The sequence below is a fragment of the Sapajus apella genome, unplaced genomic scaffold (assembly GCF_009761245.1).
Source record: "Sapajus apella isolate SASKATOON/1434 unplaced genomic scaffold, GSC_monkey_1.0 scaffold184, whole genome shotgun sequence".
In the NCBI taxonomy this organism is placed as follows: domain Eukaryota; kingdom Metazoa; phylum Chordata; class Mammalia; order Primates; family Cebidae; genus Sapajus; species Sapajus apella.
This window is the reverse complement of record NW_022437124.1, coordinates 356,170-368,086: the sequence shown is the minus strand read 5'-3', so window position 1 is coordinate 368,086 and position 11,917 is coordinate 356,170. Positions and strand designations below refer to the sequence as shown.

The 11,917-nt window shown below is 41.3% G+C and overlaps 1 protein-coding gene across 1 annotated transcript; it reads right to left on the bottom strand.

Annotated features, from left to right (window-relative positions):
• Window positions 1–968: 968 nt before the first annotated feature.
• Window positions 969–1,750, bottom strand: H1-2 (H1.2 linker histone, cluster member). Its single transcript, XM_032268593.1, has one exon. The coding sequence runs from the start codon at window positions 1,688–1,690 to the stop codon at window positions 1,049–1,051; it is 642 nt and encodes a 213-aa protein (XP_032124484.1). The 5' UTR covers window positions 1,691–1,750; the 3' UTR covers window positions 969–1,048.
• Between the last annotated feature and the right edge of the window lie 10,167 nt (window positions 1,751–11,917).

Sequence of the window (11,917 nt, the reverse complement as noted above, 5' to 3'; positions counted from 1 at the left end):
AACTTACGTCTCACCAAAATGTGCCCAGCAGATTTTAAAAAGCGCATATAGTACTCTAGGCTTTCTGTGTTCAGAAGCACCATGCATGTCAAATAGAGGGAACCATTAACGAAGGCCTTTATTAGAAATGTCTCCAATTTATACATACACTAACTTAGTTAATAGTATAAACTACTTTATTCTCTGCGTAGAAACATTTGGACTGCAAAACAAAATGCGTTTAAAGGAAGTTTGATTGTCGGTCTACACTGAAGATAAGTAACCGTCATGCGAGGACAAATGGCTGGTTAAAAGTTATGCTTTCGATACGCTCACATCTATCGGTTTAGTGGAACGCTACCGGAGGAACAAAAAGCTCCCTAGGTCACCGATTGCTTGGGGTGGAGCAAAGGGCTATTGTAGTTATTTTTTAAGCAGGACAAAGGCACCTGCATACACTCTCCTCCCAGGACTGGATGTGGACACTACCTCCAGGACACAATTTACCTGCCGAGAACACGGAAACCGTTCGAAATTCCGGCCACTTCTATCCAGAAAATAGGGGCGAAACTTTAAATCACAGTAAAGCAAAACAAAATGCAATAAGGAACGCCTGCCACCACCCAATTAAATGCAGATTGAAAGTCATGGACTGGAAGAATGGACCAACCCGGTGGCAGGGCGGGACTTTTGAATGATTTTCAGTCCAAACCGGACATCCCTTCTGACTTGTTTTGCGGTATTTTCTGCCGTTCACAGGCCTGGGGTGGGGCCGACTGCGATCCCAAAAACATCCGCCAGCGGAAAATGCCTCCCAACAGGAGACGGGGACGGGGGAGCCACAGTACAGGTCTAAGTGCTGTAACCGTCACCACCGCCACTCTGCAACCCCCGTTCCCCAATTCCTCTTTGGTAACCTTAAATAACTCCCATACGACTAACCTTAAATGGTTGCAGGGCGGAGCAAAAACCGAAACAAGGCAGTAGGAAAAGACAAATATCCAGCTCTTTAATTGATAGCAGTGGTGGCTCTGAAAAGAGCCTTTTGGTTTTAGAAGCAGGCGTTCACCTATTTCTTCTTGGGTGCCGCCTTCTTAGGCTTGACAACCTTAGGCTTGGCAGCCTTGGGCTTCACAGCCTTAGCAGCGCTTTTGGCGGCTTTCTTGGGCTTGGCAACCTTAGCCTTTTTTGGGCTCTTGGCCACCTTCTTGGTCACAGAAGCCACGGCCGGCTTCTTCGCCTTCTTAGGTGTTTTCTTCGCACTCTTCTTCGGGGCAGCGCCGCCAGTCGCCTTCTTGGGCTTCTTGGCTGCGCCCGCCGGCTTCTTAGGCTTGGCGGCGCCCGCCTTCTTGGCCTTCGGCTTGGCTTCCCCGGAGGCCGCCTTCTTGTTGAGTTTGAAGGAGCCAGAAGCGCCGGTGCCCTTGGTCTGCACCAGGGTGCCCTTGCTCACCAGGCTCTTGAGACCAAGTTTGATGCGGCTGTTGTTCTTCTCCACATCGTAGCCGGCGGCGGCCAGCGCTTTTTTCAGCGCAGCCAGAGAAACCCCGCTGCGCTCTTTGGAGGCGGCCACAGCCTTGGTGATGAGCTCTGACACCGGAGGGCCGGACGCCTTGCGAGGCGCTCCCCCAGACTTCTTGGCCGCCTTCTTCTTCACGGGGGTCTTCTCCGCCGGGGGCGCGGCGGCGGGAGCGGCAGGAGCAGTCTCGGACATACTGAGGACCGACAACTCGGGGACAAGTGGCAGATCGCCGATGGAGCAGCGCCTGGGCAGGGCCGCTGTATATATAGAGCGCAGGCGCGCGCTGATTGGTGCTCTGGTCGCCCGCCTGGCTGGCAGGCTCTGAGCCGCTGCGCTGCTCCCAAGTTGTGTTTGTTCCACCTCACAAAAGGGGAAAAATATTAAAATTCCCCTCACCAAATCACCCGGGTTTGGTCAGGAAAGGATCCCAGAAGCCTCAGGCCTCATGTTCTTCATTTATTTTTTCCACGGCCGCAAAGACAACGCGTCCAGGAGTCCCCAATTCTCCCAACTCCGAAGGAAGTCTGGGGCAGTCAGAGACCACTTTCTGTTTTTCTTATAAATTACCTGTTCACTCCTTTGCCCCTGAAAGTTCTTTTTCCCAGGGATGGTTGGGCACATGCTTCCCTTATTTTTGAAAAAAAAAAAGGAATGGTTTCCAGCTAAATTTTCATGATAATTCTGTTTCTTCACAAGGGAAGTAACACAGGTCCTCTGTGAATTCTTCGTGCAGACGCACAGGAACTGTGGACTGGGACAAGGATTCCAGGGCCAGTCCAAAGCAATTAGGGCGGGATGGGAGGGGGTGCATAAGCCTTGGGGGGGTCTGGGGTGGTGAGGGGATAGAGACTTAAATCTTTGATTTGAAGACTTTGAAACTATCAAATCCCTTTTTTCATAGATGGGGGCGGGGCATCCTTTTCACTTCTCTACAGGCGAGAAATTGGGCTCTTTTTAAAAAGCTCTGAGGTCCCCCTCTGAGTTGTGTAAAGCAGGAGGTCTGGCCCTCAAGATACAGATAATAAAGGAAGAAGGGAGACCCCTTAAGCCTGCAAAGAACAGCCAATAGATTTGGCAGAGGCACTGAGATAATCTGTTTTCAAAGACAACAAACATGTATTTATTTATTTATTTTCGTAGGCTGCAATATAGAGATGAATTTCAGCCCATGCAAATTTGAGGTTACTTTCAGTAACCATACCTTAGACAAGTCACCGTACAGGACAATCTCCAGTTGGGAACTCAAATATATCTTTGAGTTGAAAATAAAGCAACTGACTTTAGTAAAACACACTCTTGAGTTTTGAGATGAACAATAGAGTTGAAATTTGTTGAAAATAGCAAATGTTTACACAGTACGATGGGAAAAGCACCAGAACATGTAACATTTGTTATAAGATCTGTTGTTGGTGAGCTGAAAATCACCTCTTCTCATCACCCCCCCTGAAACTATTCTGTTCTAAAATTTGCTGCTTTAAGGTTCACTACTTCGTATTTTACTCTTTGGCTCCAAGTAATTGGTATTTTATTTTCTTGAGATTAAAGGCAAGATAAATTGTTTGACCATATATTTGGTATAATTATAGATTTATATTTAGGGACAAAAGGAATATTACAATTCACCAAAATTTTCCGTTCAAATATATGTTTTCATGAAAATATGTGTTAAAGAGAACAGCCTTAGATTGTGGGAAAGTCAAAAGGTATCCTACAAATTGAGTTCAGTGAGAAATGAAAACTGAAACATCTTTTAGACTAAGGATGACCCCATTGTTTTCTTATATAACATTTGTCCAACATTAGGAAACATTGTATACTTATGTCCTCTGGGAATTAACAGTGTGATGAGATTACTGATAGATGAATTAGCAGTGGTGGAAAAACACTTTAGACCTGCCATTCCTCGGAGTGACAGGATATAGGAATCATACAAAATTATGGAAAGTATATAAACAATTGAAACACCTGCATCACACTAATATATGGTAGTAAAAGAAATCATATAAAGCTGGGCCTGTGGATCATGCCTGTAATACCGGCAGACGGATCACCTATGGCCAGGAGTTCACGATCAGCCTGGCCAACATGGTGAAACTCCGTCTCTACTACAAATACAAAAATTAGCTGGGGTGGTGGCACTCGGGAGGCTGAGGCAAGAGAAGCACACGAACGCAGGAAGTGGAGGTTGCAATGAGTGGAGATGGTGCCACTGCAATCCAGCCTCGGCAGCAGAGTAAGACCCTGTCACCAAAAGAAAAGAGAGAAAGAAATAGGCTGAGTGCGGTGGCTCATGCCTGTAATCCTAGCACTTTGGGAGGCTGAGGCGGAAGGATTATGAGATCAGAAGTTCGAGACCAGCCTGAACAATATGGGACAATCCTGTCTCTACTAAAAATACATTAGGTGGGCATGGTGGCACATGCCTGTAATCCCACTACGCAGGAAGCTGAGGCAGGAGAATCACTTGAAGGAGGTAGAGGTTGCAGTGAGCCAAGATCACACCATTGCACTTCAGCCTGGGCAGCAAAAGCAAAACTCTCTCTCTCAAAAAAAAAAAAATAATAATAATATAAGTACATATAACTTAGATCTTATTCTATGTGCAATGAGCCCACTTCTCATTTGAAACTCAGCTAAGTGTATCCACCATGAAAACAGCTGTGAGGAGTCTTGATTACTGGGTTACTGGAGTTCCTTTCGCTGTAAATTGGTGTCCTGGTTTATAAATCGACATGTAAATTAGATTACTGTGAATCAGTTTTCTGATATGATTATTCCAGTTGACTAAATCAAATCACATCTCTTTACATTCAAATCTGAAGTCCAGACCTCAAGCCATTAGGACATCCAGTCACTGAGAATATTGTCCCCAACCTCCTAGCAACATGTTGGAGGCCAGAAGGCAGAGAAACATGTAACCAATCCTTCACTAGATACCTTGTAAAATGTGTTGAAAAAGTTATGCAAAACTTATAAACAAGACAAAAATATTTCTCCAAGTCCTTCTAAGCTATATTAGAGAATTCTGTAAAAAGCCTACCTGTGGGTTGTCTGATGATGTAAGGCAATGCTAGACAGTAAACTGGAATGTGAATCACATACATACTTTCTAAGTTTGTAGTGGTCACAGTGAAAGAATGAAAAGAAACAAGGAAAATTAATGTTAATAATATATTTTATTTAACTTATATCTAAACTATTATCACTTCAACATATAATCAATATGCTAAAAAAAGAGATAGTTTATAAATTTCTTTAAATAATAAATCTTCAGAATGTTGTGTGTATTTTACATTTTTAGAACATTTGAAATCAGACTAGCTCCAGTCCAAAAGGTCAGTGATCACACGTACCTAGTGCTACTGTATTGGACAACACTACTCTATGTGAAAGTAACTCTGACTTAATGTTTACTTTTTATGGAGCCCAGATTATTTAAAACCAGACATTTACTTGTAGAAGTTTAATAAATCACTACAGATTTTGTCATGGAGATGGAAATGAATTTTTAATATAGAAAAAATGACCTCAAGCGTTGTTATTGTATTGCCTAATAAGACATTAACCAATTTTGGTCAGGCGCTGTGGCTCACACCTGTAATCCCAGCACTTTGGGAGGCTGAGGTGGGCAGATCACGAGGTCAAAAGATCAAGATCATCCTGACCAACATGGTGAAACCCTGTCTCTACTAAAAACACAAAAATTAGCTGGGTGTGGTGGTGCGCCTGCCTGTAGTCTCAGGCACTGGCGAGGCTGAGGCAGGAGAATTGCTTGAACCTGGGAGGTAGAGGTTGCAGTGAGCCGGGATTGCACCACTGCACTCCAGCCTGGGCAAAAGAGGGAGACTCCATCTTAAAAAAAAAAACTCATTAACCAACTTTATATCTGATTTTCCAGACGTCATTTATCTCTGACCAAATACATATTATTCTCCTGTATCTTCCTTTGACCTAATTGTGATTCTGCCTCCTCCCTTGCTAATGAGTTAAATCATTCTTTGACCATACACAAGCTCACTACATATAGTACACGTATGTCCATCATATTTTTAACTTCTTGAATATCGTACTTTGACACTTGGTTGTTCAATTTGGCCTAAGAGTTCTGAATCAAAACCTTTAGAAGCCATTCTGAAAAGCTGGAAGATAGAAAGCTTTTGACTACCAACTCCAAAGCAACCTGATATCTGCTTGGTGTTCCACGGAAATTTGTTTTCTCAAATTTTGAAATAAGATTGAAGAAGCCTGTGAGCAACAAAAAAAGTCTATTGAAATGATCTCTAAGGGAAAGTTGAGATTAAGGATGTGGTTTTCCCAGTCAAAATTTATGTCTTCAAGAAAGCTGCCCATAAATTGAGGACAGAGTTAAAATACCATAATGCAATATATTGTGTATTCTTGTATGTACACACACATCATAAATATTATAAGTTGACTAGTTTTCTTTCATGCCACACTCTTTAGGCTCTGGAAAACATGGTAGACAATGTTAAAAATGCAGAGGAAAATGTCAAGTCCAAAGATAGTAATGGGGCTAGAGAGCAACTCACAGAGCCAAGGTACATTCAACGGAGAGTAACAGGCGTTGGTGGGACAGGTATAAGGAATGAGGCTGACTGCTGGTTTCTTCTTCACTTTCTCCTTCTACTCTACCAATTAGCGTTCTTTGTTTTTGGTTGAGATAGAGGTCTTGCTATGTTGTACAGGATGGTCTGAAACTTTTGGCATCAAGGATGGGCTAACTCTTGGCACAGCCTCCCAAAGTTTTGACATTATAGATGTGAGCCACCAAGCGCAGCCTTAGAGTAGGGTTCTATCAGTTTTTGGTTGTAGCTAACCTAGTATTAATATATCCTGTATATGCCAGAGTTTTGAATAATTAAAACCTGCTTTTTCCTGAATCACTAACTGAACGAGGCTAATCATAACAGCCACCCCACTGGCAGTGCCTGCGTCAAAGAGTAGACGTAAGTGCTGCTGTCTGCTTGAGACCAACAATACAGGGCCTCCAGGATATTTTTAGCCTAAATAAGATTGTAGGGGCTCTAGTCGGTTGCCTTGCTTCAGCGAAACAAACTTTTTAAAATATATAACCGAGAGCCACAGTTTTGTTCATTTTTCAGTCTTTGAAGGCAAATGGCCAGCAATTAAAAGATTAAACCTGAGGCTAAATACTTCCTCATCTCAAGGGTTGAGACCAAAGTTACTGCATCTGTATTCCCTAACATGCCATCGAAATGGGTTGGGGAAACCAAAAGAAAATATACGAAAACATACCATTGGGCATAATAAATACATAGATTAGTGGGTGATGGCATGTGCCTGTAGTTCCAGCTACCCTATTCATGAGGCCGAAGCAGGAGGATTGCTAGTACCCAGCAGTTTCAGGTTACAGAGGGCTGTGATCACACCACTTCACTCCAGCCTGGGCGACACAGCAAGACTCTGTCACAGAAAAATAAATACATATAAAATTTAAAAATATAAATAAATACATAGAAAATATTACAAAAGGAACAATACGTTCCAAAATATACTTACCTAACATTTTGAAATTGCCATTATAATTGTATAAGTGAGTAGGAAACTGGGCCGTTAATAGCTACGTTATTCTTCAAGCTACTTTCAAATGATGTCAAAACATTTCAGAAAGTAAAATCTACCCTTAAAGGATAAGAATTTGTCAATTGTGAGAATATGCACATTTTTACACCTTCTCAATCTGTGGCCATAATGAAGACAGTTATAAAGCATAAGATGCAAATGTATATTAGGCAATAGCCTTCATCAGAATATGTACATAATCTGACACAATGACTATTTTGGAGCAAACATGGAAATTTAAATTTCAGTAGATTGGTTGTCGCTATTTTTTAATGTCCACTTTTTCACTATGCTGTTTTTACATACTTAATGAGCACTTGTTAAACACAGGACACCAAGAAAAATAATAAAACCAAAGATCAGCTAAGCAGTGTGTCCTCCCCAGGACTTATACCTGAAGGGACAGACACAGAGAAATATAACCATCATATGGTGTGAGAAACCTGATACGAAAGACAGCCACTGAGAAGAAAAGAATGAAAACACAAAAATGTTGATGTGCTGGTTAAATCTTTGCCCTCAAGTATTTACCAATGCATTTGGGAAAATAAGACATAAGACAACAGTCTAAAACAGTGATTTTTAAACATTTAGATTTCAGGACTTTTTTACACTCCTAAAAATTATCTGCTGTCATGACTGTTGTTAATAATACTAATACAGTTAATTAACTGAAACTTCCTTTGCACCAAGCATTATATGCACTATTTTCATTCTGGCTCCCTACATCCTATGAGACAACCACCACTGTAATCATTAGCACTTTGTCAATAAGGAAATGGAGAATGAGAATTCAGACTTCTCTAAGAAGTGCTGTAGATTGATTACAAATCATGCATCCTCAATACACACATATTAAAGTATCAACTGAAATCAAACAATAAAAATTTTGTCTATCTACAAAATGTACAAATTAAAATATGCCCCACTACTTAACTAACACACTTAGTAAGTAGAGGGAGGTCCTCTTCAAATACATTCTTCACCAACCTCTCAGCTTACCCCTCTGTCACAGGCATTTGCAATGTCATGCTGTTTTCCTGATGGACACTAGGTGGCAGCCTAAACCAGGAGCTGTTGAAAGAGGGTAACTTCTTTTTCTGCAGCCTCAATCTCCCGGGCTCAAGCGATCCTCCTGCCTCAGCCTCCTGAGTAGCTGGGGCAACAAGTGTGAGCCACCACACCTGGCTAATATTTTATAGAGATGGGGTCGCCATGTTGGCCAGTCTGGTCTAGAATTCCTGACCTCAGAGTATCTGCTGGCCTCAGGCTCCCAAAATGTTGGATTAACAAGTGTGAGCCATAGCACCTTACCAGAAATTTTTTTACCTCTAGCCATGCACTTAGTTTTCTGTGTCTTTCAGTGGACAGAGAAATTATTATATTTATTTGATAGAAGATAATTCTGAGGCTCTGGCGGGCCATGAGACTGCATGGATTGCACAGCCTGGCAAGAACATGGGAAGGAAAACATAGGTTTGCTTTGGCTTCAATCTCTCTGTGTCCAGAGGCATTTACAATGTAGGATGTTTGTGCTTGCAGACACTAGATAACTCTCCAAATGAAAATGCCAGTAAAGGGACAGCGGCTGATCCAGCCGCCTGGCAAATCATTAACTGGGTTGACACTGCATTACTCAGCAGATTTAAAAACTCATTCACGTACAGAGTCTTTTGATGGACAAAAATACTTATTACCCACGACTGACAGTAACAGCACTGAGAAGCTGGGAAACTGAAGTAGGACCCCGGAGCAGCCAAGTACGCAGGCTGGCTCCCAGGACCTTAGGACTTAATACTATGCCTAAAGAGAGTGAATTATCAAATAGACAAGAAACTCATGTGGGTGGATTCACTCACTTGCCCAAAACAATTATTAAGCAGTAGAAATGATAACTACGCTGGTATTGCCGACAGTTTACAGTGAAAGGGAAAAGACATGGGGATAAAAACAGGCAGTGATGTTTTATGTGTGTCAGTACCAAGTAGAGATCAAAGGAGAAAATGGCCAGTCTTACCAAATAGTGGATATAGAATTAATCTTACATCCACTGGAGATTAAAGTGGAGAAGACACTTTAATTATGTCTTAAATAAGAGTAACAAATTAAGCGGAAGAACCTATAGGGGCCAAGGGGAAACTTACTCTTTGGCTTCTGCAGATTCGTGGAAAACCACCACCAAGAGGGAAATTAATCGAATAAAATGCATCCGATTTATTAATGTGTACACGGAAGACTTCAGCTCCCAGAATCAGGGGAAATTGTCCATTTTTATTTTTTAGATTCAACAAACTATGGGCACCCATGTTGAAACAGGACTGCTAATACACTGAGCATGGAAACCTGGCAGGGCTGTCTGTCTAGATTCCTCCTGGCCTCTCCATGCAGCATTGCTTCCTTCTGGATCGTCTCTGGAACGGAGCCTTATGATCTATGGTCAAATAAGGTAGTTCAGATCATTTCTTTATGGCCAGTTTACACAGAACAACAGAGGGAAAGTCAGAGTAATATTTTTAGGTTTTATGGGTGGCTCCGGGAAACAGGTGTTTGGATTTCTATGGCCTAACTTGAGGAAGAGGAATTCTCGTTTCTGTGGCTAGACTCGGGAGAATAGGACTGAGAGACAGGAGGGTAGGAGAGGGTCAGAGAAAAACTTTGGCTTCAGAGGCCTCTATTTTGGGGTATCGTTTTCTGAATTACAACAAACCCCAGGGATCTACAGAGACTGCATACTTTTTTTTTCTTTTTTGTTATTTTAATCGTGAGATAAACGCAGCGTAGGTGATTTGTTTTTTGCTTTTTTTTGAGACAGGATTTTGCTTTGTTGCCCAGGCTGGAGAGCAGTGGCATAATCATAGCTCACTGCATCTAGGCTTCTGAGATCCTCCCACCTTAGCCACCAATGAGAGTTGCTCCTAGCATTTAGCAATTAGAGGCCAGAGATGAGTAGAGACCCGCTGAGTGTTTTGAGCCTATCCAGCTTCACAATTATCTTTGCTAACCCCTAACTTTTGGATGCTACAGAGGAGTAGCATCCCCTGGAGTGTCCAAAGGAGAGGTAAACAAGATCATTTGACATATTTGGTTATACAGGATTGTCAAACTAAAGCAGTGTTTGATCTTCAGGTTATACTTTAGTGAAAAATGTTAATATGTGTTCCAAAATTATACAGAATTTCTAGAGTTTTGATGTCTGAGTTTGTGTTATCAGTCATAATTAGGGCTATTGTGTTAGCTTATTGTAAATCACAGAGGTGGCCAAATTTCCTTGCCAGTTGTGTTTTTGACTGTGACCACCCTAGGACATTTTAACATTTATAGACAAATGTTGTCTTGTTTTAAGACTCTTCAAAGGATGGATTATAACTCTCGATTGCAGGTTTCAGATAATTTTGAAGACTGTGAACAGGAGTTGACAAGGTGAGCTGAACTACTGGAACTTCTTGGAACCTATTGCAACTATTGGAACTTCTTGACTCTTGCCTGTGTACCTCGTTCTTCCCAGATGCAGGACAAGAACTTGGGCAAAGGTGCTGCAGCATAAAGTCTGGCCAGAAAAACTGACATCCCAGAGGTCTTGTAACAATATTTTATGTTAAAGAATTTATACATATTTCCTATTCTAAGCATTTCAAATGGTTGCAAGAATTCACCTGATGACAATTTATAGCTGAGATGATGTATATTCTAATTTTTAACTCAACTTTATACCAATCTAAGTTGATAAGCATTCCTACAAAGTTTATGAAGTTCAGATTAGCCATATTAGGTATTGTCTTAAGATTTTTAATAATTGAAAAATTTGGAGCAGCTTTGTTCATTAGCTAATTGGATACTTTAAAAGTTCAGTAAGTCAGCTTGGTGCAGTGGCTCACTCCAGTAATCCCAGCACTTTCGGAGGCCGAGCAGGCGGATCATCTGAGGTCAGGAGTTCGAGACCAGCCCAACAAACACTTCAATTAAGAAATAATTTTCTCAATAAATGATGGTAGAACAACTGAATAACCACATTTTTGTTCTATCCGGGGTCCTGATTCAAAGACCCAGGCAAAGATGGAGAGAACTCAGAGCTCTCATACACTGCTGATGGGAGGATAAAATGTTTACTTTGGAAAACAGTGTGGCATTTCCTCAAAAAGTTAAACAGAGTTCCCATATGACCCAGCAACCCACTCCTAAATATATAACCAAGAGAAATCCATACGTAAGTCCACACAAAAACATGTACATAAATGTTCGTGTCAGCACTAATCCCAACAGCCACAAAGTGGAAACAAAACAAATGTCCATCAGCCAATGAATGAATAAATAAAATGCTGTGGTATGTCCTTATAATAGACATTATTGGTCCATGGAAAACATACATGAAAACCTTATGCTAAATTAAAGAAGCCAGTCACAAGAAAGCAATATATTATAGGGGTCTATGTATACTAAATGGTCCAAATAGAAAGAAAGTAGATTAATGATTGTCTAGGACTGGCAGGGGAGGGGGTGGAGAATGGAGGAATCAGGGGTGTGACGAATTCAGGGTACATAGTTTGTCTTCGGGGAGACAGAGAAATGTAAAATTTTGGTAATGGTTGAATACCTCTGTAAATATACTAAAATCCATTAATTGTTGCATTTTAAATAGATGAATTGTATGATATATAAATTATATGTTACCAAAAATTGACAAGAGTAACAGTACTATCAGTCCCAATGTGCCCACCATCAATATTCTACATTTTTCCCATGTAATTTTATCTATTTACCTACAGTTGAGGTCCTGATATCCTGTTTGATTTTCTTAACTTGTCAAAATTTGCACAC

What these genes read in the sequence shown, in the direction of transcription:
- H1-2 (XM_032268593.1), bottom strand. Translation starts at nt 1,690, where the DNA reads ATGTCCGAGACTGCTCCTGCCGCTCCCGCCGCCGCGCCCCCGGCGGAG.